The 17747-nt window shown below is 40.8% G+C and overlaps 1 protein-coding gene across 1 annotated transcript in view; it reads right to left on the reverse strand.

Annotated features, from left to right (window-relative positions):
- Positions 1 to 4646: 4646 nt before the first annotated feature.
- Positions 4647 to 17747, reverse strand: part of LOC143362430 (kin of IRRE-like protein 3) — a 317490-nt gene continuing 304389 nt past the window's right edge. Inside the window, exons 10-13 of the mRNA XM_076802599.1 lie at positions 13802 to 13989; positions 12966 to 13099; positions 10357 to 10588; positions 4647 to 4922 (exon numbers count right to left, since the gene is read on the reverse strand). Coding sequence (XP_076658714.1) covers positions 4854 to 4922; positions 10357 to 10588; positions 12966 to 13099; positions 13802 to 13989 — 623 coding nt within the window. The 3' untranslated portion in view covers positions 4647 to 4853. The remainder of the gene's footprint in view (positions 4923 to 10356; positions 10589 to 12965; positions 13100 to 13801; positions 13990 to 17747) is intronic.

Raw genomic sequence — 17747 nt, forward strand, 5'->3', positions numbered from 1 at the left:
CTGAAAGCGATGTAAAAAGGAACGCGGAGACCACGTGTCGCATCTTCTTTTTAAGATCTTCGCTGTAAATGCATAAGGATCCGTGGTCCAGTAATTACATCTTTCAGAGACGTCTCGCGTGTTACAATGCCGCCATTGCTGAAAGAACGCGTGTCACTGCACGCGAGTAAAGCGTTTCGTTTAAATGAACCTAACGATATATCTTCTTTCGCTCGGGCAAATTAAGGGCCGACGACCGTGCTTCTCTTTTTCAGTTTTCAGAACTGTTTTTTTAAAAAGGCTGTTTTTTAAAAAATTCTCTAAATGCTTGAATGTGATTGAAAACGTTAAATCGGTGATCTACTTTCTACTTTCTTCTTCTACTTTCTTTGCACTGTGTTCTGTTAATAAACGAATGCACCCGTTTCCATTCTAGTTTTTAAAAATGTCAAAACATGTCACTGGAAACTCGCTATGTCTATTACTGTAATGTTTATCCATGTTTCTATTTCGTTAGATTATTTCATTAAAAATCGATCGAAGGAAAATTTCTTTCTTCGGTTCGAAGATTTCTCGTAATGAAAGTGAAATGGATAATGAAAAATTTGTAAAGATCTCCACCACTCTATTTCTAACAAAATACGTGGGAGACCTAATCTATTTTACAATAACGTCATCAATAATCTGATCAAACACCTACACAAATATTAGCCTGTCATTCGATAATATTATTAAATTTCGCAGGGGATGAAATGTGACCTGCGGATTTTATGCATTTATAGGAAAATTGAGTAGGTAAAATTTTAAATTGTAGCAGGACTTTGTCAGTATATTATTTATCGTCTATTAAAATGACTAAGGGATGAAATAACATTCTATTTATTAGCTATTATTTGGAATCGATGGCAGACAATTTTTAATTTGGATTAAGATCCGCAGTCTAGTGATCAACGATGGCCTTCAGGCTTAAATATTTCATTTACATCAAAACACGATGGGAAATATGCAAATAACTGGCGTGGACCTCTGTTGACCCAGAGTACCAAAATCGTCGTGTAAATCCTCCGTTTCTCACGATTAAATTCAATCAACAGGTAGAAGACTAGCGAGTCGATGAAATCGAAAATAATTAAAGAAAAAGAATGAAATCACGTTCGATGGTATAAAACGGCCGAATAGTTGTTTCGATGGGAGAGTTCTCGCTAGGCACAGCTGGTCTGTCCCGGTACTGTGAAAGAGTTAATGGGGAACGCGGCGATAGGAGAAAAGAGACTGCGCGGGGCCCGATGTAACGTTATTACGCGTACGTAAACGTAATTTGAGCATACACGCGACGGCGGATCGCGCGCGCGCTCGTAAAACGAATTCGCGACGATATCGTGGCGGGCACCGGAATCGCTGTCGTTAAACGCAACCAACGGAAATACCCTTGAGCGATTAAATCGTTTACGGTCCGCTAACGAGCGTGCACGTTATGCCTCCCTCTCCCACTCTCTCTTTCTCTTTGCATCTGTCTCCTACACACACACAGGCGCGCGCGCACACACACGCTCTCTTTCTCTCTCTCTTGGTGTATCGATTTAAATAAACAGACCCGCGTAAACCTTTAGCGGGCCGAGTTCGAACGGACACGCGTTTACAGCTCGCCGGAACTTCGCGCTCGATGGCACGTCCGCCATCTTGGCTCATCCCCATTAATCAGGGATTAATACAGTTTTCCCTCATTAGCGTCGCATCGATCGACGGCGCCAGTAATGGACACTATTTTCTATTGGAAATTCCGGAAATTCTCTTGCTGATCAAGGACGAAGATCGTGGAGATAGAACCGCGACGCTATGGAGGGAATACTGTAGATTCCTCTTCTTCGCCTTTGAACTTCTAATCGTCAGCGAAAAAGGGGAAGCGATTATTCGCGTTCGTTAGGTCAACCCCTTGCCTTGTAATCAAGTTCAATTTCAGACACAGCATGGTCTCTGTAAGATCGCGCGGGTCGGGCGACGGGGAGACGCTCGGGAGCAGTGCAAGCTGTCCACGCTTGCCTCCTATCGGCTGCCTTCACGATTAAAACCATTGAAATATTTGTCGAAATACGAACATTTGCCGATCGCTGGAGTAGATCTAGACATCCCAGTAAAAGGGCCTAGCCGAATAAGATGGTCAAAACTGCCCTTAGACGTTTTTCAATAATTAATGAACCATTCGAAAGCTGACCAAGAAAAACCCCTCTGAGCCAAATTTCAACCCCCTATCTTGCTCGTGAGGGTAGTTACAGGGTAAATTAGATTTTGAGCTTTTCCGTGCATTTTCCGCACTCTGATGCTTCCCAAAATTCTGAAAAAAATGTGACATATTTTGGACCCTAAGGCGGATTTTTGAGAATTTTTTCCGATTTTTTGGATGCAAACTGTGGTCGTAAAAAATGAAAAACCTCAAAAAAATCGGAAAAATGCAGGTTTCTCAAAAATATGAAAACATGCTATTGAGCTGTTTAGTGCCCCCATAAAGTACCATAACAGGCAGTGTCCTCAATTTTTTTTAGATTTTTTCTTGTGGGCACTTTTTGTCCAGACAAGAAAAACCGAATTTTTTCGACGTTTCTGCTATTAGGAGGAAAGTTACACTTGTTGATTTTATAGCAAGTATATATTAAGTCATTTTTAACGTTATTACATTGAAACAAGTAAGTGTTTGACCTCAGAAATATGTTTTAAGAGAAAAATATATTCTATTTCGTGCGATATATACCAGAATGTTCGCAACGTTTACAACGTCGCCGGTTGGCCGAGCAGTCAAGGTGTCGGACTACGGAGCGGAAACGCTGGGTTCGAATCCCGTCAAGGGTAAAGTTTTTTTTCCATACATCATCTTTATTTTTTCAATTTTTTATTACATGGTTTATTCATGTGATTTTTAAAATATTTTTTTAATGTTTTAAAAATATTTAAGAAACATTTTTGAGTAAAATATATGTAAATATAGTTTTAGAGTATCTATCACTTCCTCGATTCTCTAATTGTATATGATCTTCATTACGGTCCTCTCTAACATTCTTAATATTAAAATTCATTAATCTGGTTTCTAAGCCTTGCGTCTTCATAAATTAGGGAGGAAATGAGAAGAATTCTGAATAAATAACGCGCAGCAAAGTATTGGTTTTTGTCAAATTGAAAGAAAAGGGCTACATACTACCACTATTTTTAAAGTGAGGTATCAGGTACAAATAAGCCTTAGCCATTCCTCTTTATTGTAACGTACATGAGGATGTATTTCCGTTTATAGTTACTTGATTGAAAACCATATTGAAGAGGGGAGACTTTTGTATTGTCGACAGAGGTTTTCGAGATGTTACATCTCATTTAACAGGTCTTGGTTTCAGAGTTCTCATGCCTGCTTTAAAAGGTAATCGTTCTCAACTTTCGACGAAAGAGTCGAATTATTCCTGAAAAGTCACGAAAATTCATTGGGTTGTAGAGGCAATGTATAGTATACAAGGTCAAAAGTACCAGCTTCTACACAAACAAGTAGACAACGAAACCTTTCCAAAAATTGGATATAATTGGAACTGCAAAACGACTCCATTTCAAACAGTATCCTCGGTAGATACTCTGGATTTTCCGGAAATGACAGAAGTAGATTTAAAAATTCTTTTGACGGAATCTTACCAATTTTCGCAAGCAATTTCTAATCTGGCGGAAATCGTGGACGAACACAATAATATAAATATTAATTTATTGCCTAATCCAAGAAAATAATATCATTAAATTCGAAGTCAAATCGGAGTAATATAAATAAAAGTTAGTTAAAAATGTTACCTCAATATTTTTTAAAAACATTTAAAAAATATTGTTAAAATCACATGAATAAACTATATAAGAAATTGAAAAAATAAAGATGATGTATGGAAAAAAAAACTTTACCCTCGACGGGATTCGAACCCAGCGTTTCCGCTCCGTAGTCCGACACCTTGACTGCTCGGCCAACCGGCTACGTTGTAAACGTTGCGAACATTCTGGTATATATCGCACGAAATAGAATTTATTTTTCTCTTAAAACATATTTCTGAGGTCAAACACTTACTTGTTTCAATGTAATAACGTTAAAAATGACTAAATATATACTTGCGATAAAATCAACAAGTGTAACTTTCCTCCTAATAGCAGAAACGTCGAAAAAATTCGGTTTTTCTTGTCTGGACAAAAAGTGCCCACAAGAAAAAATCTAAAAAAAATTGAGGACACTGCCTGTTATGGTACTTTATGGGGGCACTAAACAGCTCAATAGCATGTTTTCATATTTTTGAGAAACCTGCATTTTTCCGATTTTTTTGAGGTTTTTCATTTTTTACGACCACAGTTTGCATCCAAAAAATCGGAAAAAATTCTCAAAAATCCGCCTTAGGGTCCAAAATATGTCACATTTTTTTCAGAATTTTGGGAAGCATCAGAGTGCGGAAAATGCACGGAAAAGCTCAAAATCTAATTTACCCTGTAACTACCCTCACGAGCAAGATAGGGGGTTGAAATTTGGCTCAGAGAGGTTTTTCTTGGTCAGCTTTCGAATGGTTCATTAATTATTGAAAAACGTCTAAGGGCAGTTTTGACCATCTTATTCGGCTAGGCCCTTTACGTCGAGGCAAGGAGTATAGGCGGACATTTTGTCAGCGGGATTTCTTCGGCAACGATTTATTTCTAATAACGATCGTCACAACCGTAAACTCTGAAATCTCGTCCCCGTTTACATGGATCGACCTCGTTCGGCCGAGGATGCGCTTCGCGGAACAGACACGCTTAATTCACTCTTCAATTTTGAAAGAGGAGGGACACACGTGCGCGGGCGTAACCGGAAACGGCCCTCTTCCGATGCAAAAGCGGCACTAAAGCTGCAGATTGGCCGGAACGAAATTTCGGAACGCAGCCGCTTCTCGTCGATGCGATCGCTTCTTCTACGGCACGGAACAACAACAAGGGCGTCGTGCATACATTGGACCCGTTTCTTGTTTAATATATAGTTGCGATACACCACCCTGATACGCGCCAGCGGTATTCGTTCGTTATTCAGGGTGTCTCTCGCGAAACTGGGCCAGGCTGAATAATTTCGCTCGAAATTAGCTCGGACGACGGCGCGGTCGTGCGGACCGAGCGTAACACTCGCGCTGGGTCCGAAAACCCCGGGATTGTATCAGGACCGAATGCGTCTACTATATATTTCAATAGACGACGACGACGACGACGACGACGAAGTTTAGGTCCGTGGTGGATTGGTCAGTTTGGGATAAACTTCGATTAGGTCTGGGCTAGGCTCGAGGCGGGGCAGGATTCGGTTACGGTCACGCTAAAAGAAATATTTCTCATGGTAGTGTCATGCTTCGCTCAGAAAAGACAGAGTGAGAGAGAGAGAGCTTCAGGTAGAAAAGAAACAAACCTTTTGATCCAGTCCGTAACCCGTCGAATAAGCGATCTGTAACTTTTGACCAGTTGGCATTAGATCCTACCAGAGTCGGCTGGTAATCGTGCGTGCAGGTCTGATAACGATTTACGCTTCTGTCTTTAACACTAAAACCCTCCGATCCAGTTATTTATGCAGGTGCTACCGATCCTCTAATGTAAAGCAGTTTATCGTAGATGCTCGTCGAACGTCGCATGATTTTCGAGTGGATCGTGTTCCTCGGGTCTTAGTGTTAAAATACATAGTGTCAGGATCTTTTCACTGGACTTCTGTGCGGTGCAGAAATTGATGCGATGCTTCTACATTGAATCCATTATAGTACAGCACAATTTCAAATGTGAGTATATATATATTTTTGTACGAAAGAAACATTGCTAAACACGATGGTGTTTCGATGAGTAACGTAACATTGGACATTCTTTTTAAACTGCTTCAATGGCCCTAGCATTAACCTGTTAACCGAGCGGGACGTATAAATACGTCAAACGTAAACAATATCGGATACGGGTAGGACATATGAATACGTCCTTTTCTATTTGTTTGTAATTTAGTATTTTCCTTCGTGCTTTATATATAAATAAACGAAATAATATATATTTCATAGTCTTTTCATTTATTTTAAGCATAAATAAAAACAAAATAATAATATGAAATTACATCCTCCGGGCGTGACGTATTTACACGTCCTAGTGAAAGAGTTCGCGCCCGTTATGTGCTGCGTAATTAAAAAGGGAATTCCCCGGTTAACAGGTTAAGAACGACTAAACACCATTTTAAACTGCAGTGATTTCTCTATATATGTCGCCAAGGCCTGGACGATAAACGTCGGGGAATTATCCCCACTACCGCGGGGTATACTTCGTGAGGGGCCACGCCGAGGAGTGTAAACATAACACAGCTCCTGGACGATACGTGTCGTTGACATATATCGAGAATTCACTGTATTATTCTTACAAGAACATGAAAAATATAAATTTATTTGTATTTACTTCAGGCTAAAATCAGAAGGTTGAGACGACTAAAAGAAGTCCAGAAATGTATGGATAACTACACCGCGCCGCCATCTTTGTTTCACGAGGGGACGCGTCAATCGCCTCAAGGATGAAACAAACTTAGCAATTGCGAATATTACTATGTTTAAAAGGCGTACATAAGGTACGAGAGCTGAGTGAATTTCTGAGAGTTGCCGCGCTAATTTCTGCACCGAAGAGCAAAAGTGTGATCGAGCCGGAAGTGCAATCGCGAGCGACAATATCGGGGACCGAGTGACACAATTGGTAGTATATACACCGAACGATTCCGAATCGAGTTCTACAACAGTTTCTTCGGAGACGGGGTTCGTTTCGACCCAGTTTCGCGAGTCACCGTGCCGGGAAAACGTTTCGCGGGCCGACGTTAACGATCTCGACTAATGCGAAACGGTGTACGGTTCGGCTGCCCCGGAAGATCGTAATCGCGTTATGGTAGAAGTGGCTGTATCCGGCGCTACTTAGGCACGCGTACCTAAATTAAATTACCTACAAGGAGATTGCGGGTAATTGGGAAAGGGACACCGGCACGGCGGCTAGTGGATGCAACCAAATGCATGCGTAATGCACTCCGCTGACCGCATAAATCACTCAAATCGCTATCTTGATCTGCCGGGGAGGGGGTGGTGAACGGCGAACCGAGGGGAACCGGTGCCGATTGGTCAATGCTTGTGCGAGCCTACGGTTCTAAGTGGTAGAATTCGATTTGTTCGAATGTTTGGAGACGGGGGATTAAAACGTTTGTGATTTCTAGGTGCGGGACGCTCGTTTTTCAACCCTCGATGGATCTGGGTGTTAATTCGACACGTGAGAAAGTGAGAAATCTTGTCACAATATTTTCCCAAGAGTCAATTTGACACCAAAGGAGGACGACACTTAGCTTAACAATTTGCCCAACGGTACTGTAGATTGTTCAATAGCTACTGCAATTACAATCATAAACCAGCGAATCACTTTCGGTAATGTAGTCTAATGATTTCGTTTGAGATTATTATACGAAAAAGTATTTTTGAGCTTCCTTTTGGTATAATTGTCGAAAGTCACATTAACACATTGACTGCCGAATCACAATCCCCAAAATTCCCACAGAATCAGAATCATTTAGTCAGTACAACCGAAATTAGATGAAATTATCATACTGATTACTTCTTCACTCTATGTCACAAATTTTAATCAAATTTAATGTACTCGAATATACCGTAATAAAAATTAATTTATAAAACCCTCTCACCATTGTTCGACTCACGAGGCAGCTAATGTGTTAACAGGCTTCCTGCAGATAAATGTTCAAAAATCTCTTGGATAATTATTTTTTCACATTAATCCTGAAAGAAGGTTTCATTAGATCGCACTCGAAGTAGCTTCTTGGTCAACGATTGAAATTGTCATTGCTATTGTTAAGAAGCTAAAATATTAGCTGAGTATAATCGATTTTTAAAGGAGTATAACACAATCGGTAGCTAAAGTGATCATTTTAAAAGACAAGGGAGGGTCGAGTGTTAACTGCCCGGGTTAGAATCATGCGCCACACGAGTTATAATTAGCGGATTTTATGCATTTGTAACAAAAAAGGGTAGATGTAATTGGAAACAGTAAAAACAAGTTTTAAAAATACTGTTACATTATTTTAACCCTTTGCACTCGGAGCTGTCGATTCTAGACACATAATGTCCCCTAAGAGGGGTCATCCAAGTACAAAGGGTTAAATGTATTTAGAAAGAAAATAAATTTCTGTTCCGCTCCAGTTTGTCGCAATTCATTCAGGAAATTTTTATTTTGCATGCACCCTCGGTCCAGATATATTTAAACCGAAAAATGTTTGACCAGTGCGTTTCAGAGAAATAAATCGATTAAATTCGAAGCCGGGTGGTTAATCCCCGAGCGACATCTTCGAAAGCTTTCCGGAAGGGTTGTTCTCCATTTGTGAGGGTTCTCGGTCCGTAGGACGTCAACGTGACGGGCGATATGACCGATCGGGGTGAAAAACAGCTAGAATTAAATCATCCCGGCCCAGTACGTGGATTGCTCTTATTCACCGTGATTATCAGCGTTCGAGTGGAGCACGTGCACTCGTCGCGTTCGCGTCTCTCTCTCTCTCCCTCTCTCTCTCTCACTTTTCGATTCAATATGTACCAGTGTCGATGCTTTTGTTCGCGAGACCACTTCCCGACAAGTGCGACCGGAAAGATAGGATGAGAACAGAGAGAGTGAGAGATAGAGAAAGAGAGAGAGAGTGAGAGAGAGATAGAGAGAGAGAGAGAGCGAGGAGAGAGAGAGTGGGAGACAGAAGGAAAAACAAATGGAAATATCGAGAGTTGCGCGCACGTTTAGGGGACTCGAGCGATTCGGAGGAGCGAAACGGACAAGGGGTGCGTCGACAAGCACGCTACGATGGTATGTGTGATTCAAAAACGATCTTGGCTTGCGAGGGCGAGCAAACGCTTGCAGAAACTCCATTCTAACCACTAGATCGAAAACTAAGGGGGCGGGGGAGGGGGTTTCGTTCATGCCTCACCGGAATGTCCGGTTTTCTGCGGAAAAGTCTTGCGTGAGTGGCTGAGAGGTGTGTAGAACGCTGGCGTGTCCAAGAAGGTACTCCAAGATCCAATTTCTGCTAGTCACGGGCTCTATGGTGTCTCACAACGAATTAATTAGGTTTGCTTTGCCTCCGTTGGTCATTGTTAATTCCATTAACTTCATTCATTTTAATGCTTAACATTGTACGACCTCGATTTTTCGAACCACTGACGTCACTATACTATCCGACATTTCCAATTGAAATAGCCCCATCTAAGGCGACCCATAAACAACGCTATTTTTTAAATCAATAAACATTTTATTTCTTTTATCTAGCATAGATGAGCTACAGGAAGTGCTATCGATGTATAAAATTGAAAGTCCAAGAAAATTACAACCAATTTCAACGACTGACTCACGTAGAAAGTAAGCTGAAGTGTTATTGAAACGCGTGAAGAGGTGTCATTGATAAGTGCCTCGATTGATAGTCCAAGAAAATTACAACCAATTTCAACGACTGACTCACGTTGAAAGTAAGCTGAAGTGTTATTGAAACGCGTGAACAAGTGTTATTGATAAGTGCCTCGATTAAAAGTCCAAGAAAATGACAAAAAATTTAATCAATTCGAACGACTGTTTTACATCGAAAGTAAGCTCCAGTGGCACAACATTTCCAGACGAATTCGCAAGAATGAAGATTATCATTAATTTTCGAGTCCTGCTTGGACACGCCAGTCGCAACGACGAGGCCCTCGAGTCCAGCCAGCTACTATCGTACAACGAGCAATCAAACACTAAGAGAGAGTCTCCTCTATCTCTCATTCTGTCGCAAACTCTCTTGCTGTAGAGGGATCATGCTTCGTTGCCTCTATCGAACGAGATCGCATCGCAACGGAGGGGAGGATATAGCGAACGGAACGAAACGAGCTGCACAGAGAATTCCGGTGGCGTTTCCCCGCGTGGTTCCTCTTCGTCGCGAGAGGAAGCAGAATCCGGTTGAAAGAACGTTATCTCGGGCTCGACGAAACGAGAACGGCCCACCGCGAAACGGCGCGCGAGGCGGCACCGACTCTTCTAGATTAGCCCGAAAAATTTGCGAAATGAAAAAGCGAGCCGCCAACGAGATATTAAAATTCGGTTGGGCGAAAAAAAGAAAAGCGGCCGAGAAAAAAAGGGGGCGCGCCCGTGTCGTTCGTGCGTTCGAGGAGATGCTTTTGGGATCGTGACGTGTTGCGGGAGGAATAAAATCAAGTCCGAGGGACGTCGCTCAGCGACATCGTTCTCTACTTTGTGAGAACAGGTTCTTTCTTATTTTGATTTGTTTTGTTCTGTATTTTTTTTTTTTTTGGTTTTTCTTGATTTTCTCTTTCTATCAACTTATCTGACCTGAAGCGTGTACTGTGGCCCGTGGTGTTGCCCGTGGTGATGATGATGCCTCTGATAGTGCGACTGCTGGTGCGGGGGATCGTGCTGATAGCACTCCTGTTGGTACTGCTGCGACGGAACCGGTTTCAGAACGTGATTGGGTCGTTTTTCCGAGGCGTACTGCTGGCTGTTGCGTTCCATCGTGTCCACCGTCAGGCGAGGATCCTCGATCATCGTGTTCGAGGCCTTCGTGCTGGAACAGATCGACTCTTCTGTCTTCGTTCGATTCATTTTACCTCGTTCCGCCACCTCCCTTTCACATTCAGTCGATTTCGTAATACCTCCTCGAGGAGATAATAAGCTGCACGCATTTTAGTGAGTCGTGAAATATTGTACTTGATTTTAGTGTTCTTTCAATACGTTCTGTTACAACTTGAATTTGTGTAATGAATTTTACTCTCTACAAGAGTTCAAATAATCTCTCGTCTTTTTTCCAGAAAATAAAAAGTTAAGGAACCGGCTGGTGGGTATGTGTTTGTTCATCTACCTGCGGGAATTCTTTCCGTTTTTATTCTCAAAGAAACGTCCATAGAAGTATTAATTAGAAAAGTTTCTCTCTGTGCATGTTCCTGGAATTACACACTTTCGCAGATGTGTTCTTGGAAATGTTCTGTTTTGTACGTCGCTGTTACGTACAAGGTAACGACTTCCGTATAATTACATTTTCAAAAATAATTGTCTGAGAGAAATTCGTTGTCTAAATAAATACATTGAAAATACCTTCGATTTTAACCAGCACAATTTTTATCGAGTTTTTACCTTCCAGAATGCTTCTCCATGAACAATTACATGAAACAATTCTCTAGAGTGTTCCACTACACCTTCTAAGTGAATGTTGCGTCTTAAACGTGGTCTGATCATTACAGTGCATTTCTACTTGCGAACACGAGAATCTATTCGTTCGCTACTTCGGTGTAGAATAATAGATCAGTTTCTATCGATTCTCTACCTTGCAGCCGGCTCTCCATTATAGAAATTATTTTCATTACATTGTTAAAAAAGAACTATCAAAATTGTCCTGTTTATCTCACTGTTAAGCACCGTCTGACCACTCCTCTACTTTTCTACTTGTTAACGCGAACACCTGTCGATTCATCTCTTGCGCACAGGGCAGTGGATAAGTGTCTGTAACCTATTATACGTTTTAGACTATTTTACTATTAAATAATTATGTTTAAAGTCCTATTGCACTTCCTGTAGGAATTGTAGATTCTTAAGAACAGTTTGACCATTGCTCTGCACTTCTACTGGCAAAATCAAGCACCTATCTATTCATTTCTTTTGTAGACAACGATAGACAAATTCTTATTGCTTTTTCATGCCTCAGCTCGTTTTTCGATTATATAATTGCGCGGAAACAAGTTCCTAAAAGTATCCCATTGCACCACCCGAATAAATGTGGCGTCTTTAATACGATCCGAACAATGCTCTGCATTTCTACTTGCAGCAACAAGCTCCTATATTTTAAATTCTTTTATAGAGAACAATAGACATTATTATTGAATTTTCTAGTCCGTTACTCTATTGACCCTATTTCTATTCAACTTATTTTATTTTATGTAGAATCACCCTCTTTTAAATTGTACCACAAGTTACCAATGTTACCTTGTACATTAAAAATGAAATAGAAATGGATTTATTGAATGATTTTCCTGTATTAAGTACTGTAGTCTTAACACTAAACCTACCAAGCACAAAACATATAAAAGTGAAACGTCTTGTAGAAGGGAAAAATTGAATTTACTTAAACTTTGTACGATTTTTATTATAACATGTGCTTAAATAAAGAAGTCAATTCAGTAATTTCCTATGTAAACGTTTTTATAATTTCAATAACTGTGAAATAGAAAAACCGGTCATTTTGATCGTGGTAGGTTTAGTGTTAATAATATTTCCTGTATCTTTGGAGTCTCGATCAATTTTCATTTAAAATTGTAAAAGGTGTCTTTTGACATCTCTAGTGGAAACAGTGTTAAATAGTTATATTAACACAAGTACTAGAAAGTGTCTGATTACGCCATAGCCTCTTCAACATGGCCCGACCAATCATCCGCATTTCCACTTGAAAAACAGGCACCTATGCATTAACTTCTTTTATAAAGTACAATACACGACTAAGTATTGATTTTCCACTGCCCGGTCCGTGCCTCCATTAACCAATTACAATAAAACCAGTTTCCAAAAGTCCCCCACCGCCGCACCCGAATAAATGTACCTTCTTCCACAGGGTCTGACCAATGCTCCCCATTTCTACTTGCAAAGTACCCGTCGATTCACCTCTTTCGCACGGAACAATAGATAAGTTTCCATCGATTTTCCCAGCCAGCCTTTTCCTCCGCGAGCAGAAAAAAGTGACGGATCGCCGCGATCGCGGTCCCGCTAATGAAAGAATAATTCATTAGGTTCCGACGGGCCGGGCCGGGTCGGGCCGGGTCGGGCCGAGCGCTCGAGGAGAATCCCGCCGTTTTCCCTATGTAAATTGCTCCGACTTCGTTTATTCGCGGCTAACGAACAAACGGGACGACGCCGCGCGAGAGGGACGGCGACGCGACGTGGATTCGCGTGCTTACCAATGCACTTGCTGCAGAGCGGGCACCGTGTTTCTGGCCACGCAGCATCTATCCGAACGTAGGAAACAAACGAATCCCATTATCAGGACGGAGAGCACCGTAAACCCAGCGACGGCGCCGATAACGAGCGGAATCTGTAACAAATACGAGGAACGGAAAAAAGCTTTTACACGCGACCACATCGGAGCGAGCAAAGAGAGAGAGAGAGAGAGAGAGAGAGAGAGCGGACTCTGTTCGCGTACGGGCTCCGAATACTTATACTTTAATTAAATATCGAGCGCACAGGTTCGCCATTGTTTAATTGGGCCGTCGATTACTTGCGCCGGCACGCGAACGAGACCGTTCCGCTCGCTCGGAACATCGCAAACATTCGAACGGATAATACTCCAGCTTCATGCCGGAAACATTATTACAATATTTTCTCCTCTTCTATTTATCGCGTCTCCACTATTACTCCGTTGCAATCTGTGCGAGCGCGATTTATTCTTTTATCGCTTTTGTGCTTTCATTTCTCCCGTTTCCCTTCTTCCTCTCTGTATTCGCCCTTTCATCTTCGCCAAATTATATCCGGCTTACGTTTAATAACAGCGCTTAGTCGTTCAACCTTGTCTTCGGTATTCCGTCTTATACTCTCGTTCATTTACTAATTAATTTATTACTCTGCTTGTCCCTCCCCCCCTCTCTCCCCCTCTCCCTCTTTTTTCTATTAGCGTCCTCGCTGCTGATATTGCTATACAGTTTCCCCTTGGCCTTATCCCGACCGTGCTATCTCTTTGTTCCGTGTTTTTGCCACGGCTCATACGCAGTCACAGCGACATCGTTATTATGCTAATTACCTGGCCCGGCTCATCAACTCTCAGCATCAACGACCGGCGATCGCTGCCACGCTCGTTCTCCACGATCACATGATACAGACGCTGGTCCTCCTTCACCGTGCTGGTCAACTCCAAAATGGCGGAGTAACAGTCCTCGCCCGGAAGTGGTTCCAGGTCCAGAGCCCGGTACCGAGACTCCAGGACCTCTCCTACGAGCATACCAACGATTATGGCATTTGCAACGTAAAAGGTCCCCAACTCTCCCATTTTAATGAGTAGCGGATTTTTATGCAAAATGGTTTTCATTATTAGAATACAGGAATCGTACAGGAGATTATTTATTATTATTTTTATCATACAGGAGATTATTTTTTATCATTTTTATGCAAACAACGTGTTGATACTCTCAAATTCTTGTAATCTTTCTCCTACTTGATATAATATCCGCCGACTTCTGCCATAAATGTAAAAAATCCATTAACACGTTCGCCACCATTGTCACAAATATGTGACGTCCAATATTTTTCAGTGTAGTTAAAAATAGTCAATTTAACATGCACACACTTCGCTATACAGTATTCAGAGATTCCACGATTATCTTCTTCTAAATCGTTTCAATATTTGATCGTGGAGTTACGTTGTATAATAATAAAACATTTCAACAATGAAGGATAGCTACAGAACAAATGCTCGTGGCGAACGTGTTAATGAGCTTTTGTACGATAATGGTACACGAGTATTTAATGATGCATGTAGAATATTAGTTGCAGTCATTTGATTGCTTTGAAGGTATAAATAACGTCATCTGCCAGCAATTCGAACACGAATGTCCAATTTATTCGCTTTATTTATTCGCCAATTTATTTTTATCCCATTACAGTAAAGTCTTGATCTAAGCCCAATCCTTGGGTCCGTGTTGTGACATAGATCGTGTAGGGCTACTGTTACACACCGTCAATTAAACCACTAAGTACAGCTCAAATTATATCGTGTTTAGTGTCATTTCCATAAGAAAAATGCCACAAATAAGTTGATGAAAGTCCCATAAAAAAATAATTAAAATTAAAGAAATTTTGTAATTCGATTAGTAGTGGTTCGCACCGATATACTCGACACGATATCGGATTAACACTAGATTGCCGGAACGAGTCAATTTGACTCATTTACAATTTTATTGTTATATGTATGCCCCCCAGTGGAGGGGATAGGCGAACTGACTAAGATCGTGTAGCTCCGTTTGGCTTAGATCAAGACTTTACTGTACTACAGACTCGTATACGTGCAGAAGTGCATTATCAATTACTGCGGATTTTTAGACAAAAAATTGTTCGCTTCGATTACAATGAACAGGTGTCAAACAGAATTTTCTTTGTTCCTTTAATCATTTTAATAAGCTGGGACTAATATTACGTTGTTGCATATGATATGTCCGATTTTAGAAGTATCAATGATGTTCACCTTGATCCGTAAGTTTATTTGGATTATGTGTGGTCAACGTTACTCTTAAAAATCGGACACTTCGCAACAATTCGTTTAATCAATCTCTCGTTTTAAATACTCATTTTAACCATAAATGCACAGAATCCGTAGTCCACTCATTAAAATCGAAGTCGGACAATTGCGGTCTGCTTGGGTTCGATGGCAGAGCTGAAGGGCATCGCTTAAGGGCGATCAGAAGGGAATAAACTGCGGAAGATAAACTGAACTGACTCCGCGATACTGACACCGGAACTTCGCAGCCTCGGGTAATCAGAAGAAATCAAAGTGGTGAGACCTCCGCGTGTCTATATACTCTGCGACCAATCGAAGTTGCTAGACGATTCTAATTTTTAAACGTCCAAAAGTTCACTCAGCTCTACTGAAACTCGACATTTTTAGTTCAAACGAGTGCTGGCACGTTCGATACACTTTCGCTGACGCAGCTGTGTAGTCAGCGAACGAGTCAACAGCGGCAAGAACAAAAGTTGTTAAACGTCCCAGGAAATCAAAGTAATTCAGTTAATGAGACCGAAATTGCTGAATTGATTGATTGCTTCTTTCGTTGAGCTACATCGTATAAATCGCAATGAATTTAGGTTTGCGCGAATGTGTTACAATGTACGTTAATGTTTCACCTGTTGAGGTTCTCAGGGAAGACAATCGGACCGTTCGTTAACATTTTTAAGCAACATGTTAGTTTGTTAATGCAATCAATAAGTCCTTGATTTTATTGTATCATGTGAGAATAAAATACAGTGTGTCTCACGAGCTATGTCCACTTGAATATCTCGGTTATTTCAAACAATGCGAGAAAATATTACTTGCAGAAGTCGTAGGGTTTAAGAAACTATATAATATGGTATAAATGATATTTTTGCAAGTGGAGTTGTTTTTTAAATGGAATGTCCAATTTTGTATGCTCGATTTCGATAGATTGGCGCATTCTGAATATAAAAGTACTAAAGTGTATTCGTCCTAAAACTTGCCGTTGCTATTTGACTGTCTTCATTCTATTACTTTCATTATGGAACGTATTCAAGGATATGCTCACTTCGTCAAATGTAAAAATTGGTAGGCTTTCGACGTCTCTCAGTGTCAGTCAGTTTCTCAGTTAGTGAACATAAGATAGTCAATATGAAATTTTCATTCGAAGAACAATTAGAGATGCTTCTAATTTATGGAGAAAGTAAGAGAAACGCAATTGTGGCTCGAAATTTGTACGGTGAAAGATATCCAAACCGCATATGCCCTTCGCACAAGATTTTTGAAAGATTGTGTAAAAAATTAAAAGAAACTGGAAGTTTCGCTGTTCGTAAGATGAATCGTGAAAAGCCTGTATGTAGTGACGAAGATAACGAAATTAATGTTGTTGCAATGGTACATCATAATCCTCATATCAGTGTACGTCAGATTCAGCGCGAATCTGAAGTCAGCAAAAGTAGTGCATCAGGAATTCTCACTCGTCACAAATATCATCCGTACCACATTAGCCTTAACCAGAAATTACATGACATGGATTACGTAAATTGTGTTAGATTTTATGGATGCACTCAAGAGCAGCTCCAAATCAATCCACTTTTTTCTCTTCAATACTATTTACCGATGAGACTACTTTTAGCAGCACTGGGCGTGTTAATTTACATAACACGCATTATTGGTCAGTACAAGATCCTCTGTGGCTACGAGAAATTGATCATCAAAGATGCTGGTCCATTAATGTGTGGTGTGGAATCATAGGGCAACAAATAATTGGGCCTTATTTCATTGACGGCACCCTTTACTGGTCAAAAATATGACACGTGCTTAAGAAATACATTGCCAAATTTATTAGAAAACGTGCCATTAAGCGTTCGTCAGACAATGTGGTATCAGCACGACGGATGTCCAACACACTACGCTCGAAGGGTGAGAAGTACACTTAAATATTCCCAAATCGATGGATAGGACGCGGTGGCACTATTTGCTGGCCAGCACCAAGTCCAGATTTAACACCCCTAGATTTTTTCTTGTGGGGAACATTGAAAAATATTCTGTATCGAGATGCATCAACAATTTCGGAAGATGTGAAGCAACGAATTATCGCAGCGTGTGCTGCAATAGACGCTCCGACAATAAGAAATGTAAGAGGCGCAACAGTGCAAAGACTGCAACGTTGCATCGCTTCTGATGGCCGACATTTCGAACATTCTTCACGAAACAGTCAAATATCTCAGCACCGGTAAGTTTTAGGACAAATACACTTTAGTACTTTTATACTCGGAATACGCCAATCTATCAAAATCGAGATAAAAAATTGGACATTCCATTTAAAAAAACAGAGGTGACCTCTATATCTTCTCTACGCCTCCACTTGCAAGAATATCATTTATACCATATTATGTAGTTTCTTAACCAGTTAACTGTGTTTGACGAGTATACTCGTCATGAAGAAATGGCAATATTTTGTGTCATGACGAGTATACTCGTCACAACAGCTATAATTCAAACA

This window comes from Halictus rubicundus, chromosome 17 (assembly GCF_050948215.1).
Source record: "Halictus rubicundus isolate RS-2024b chromosome 17, iyHalRubi1_principal, whole genome shotgun sequence".
NCBI lineage: Eukaryota > Metazoa > Arthropoda > Insecta > Hymenoptera > Halictidae > Halictus > Halictus rubicundus.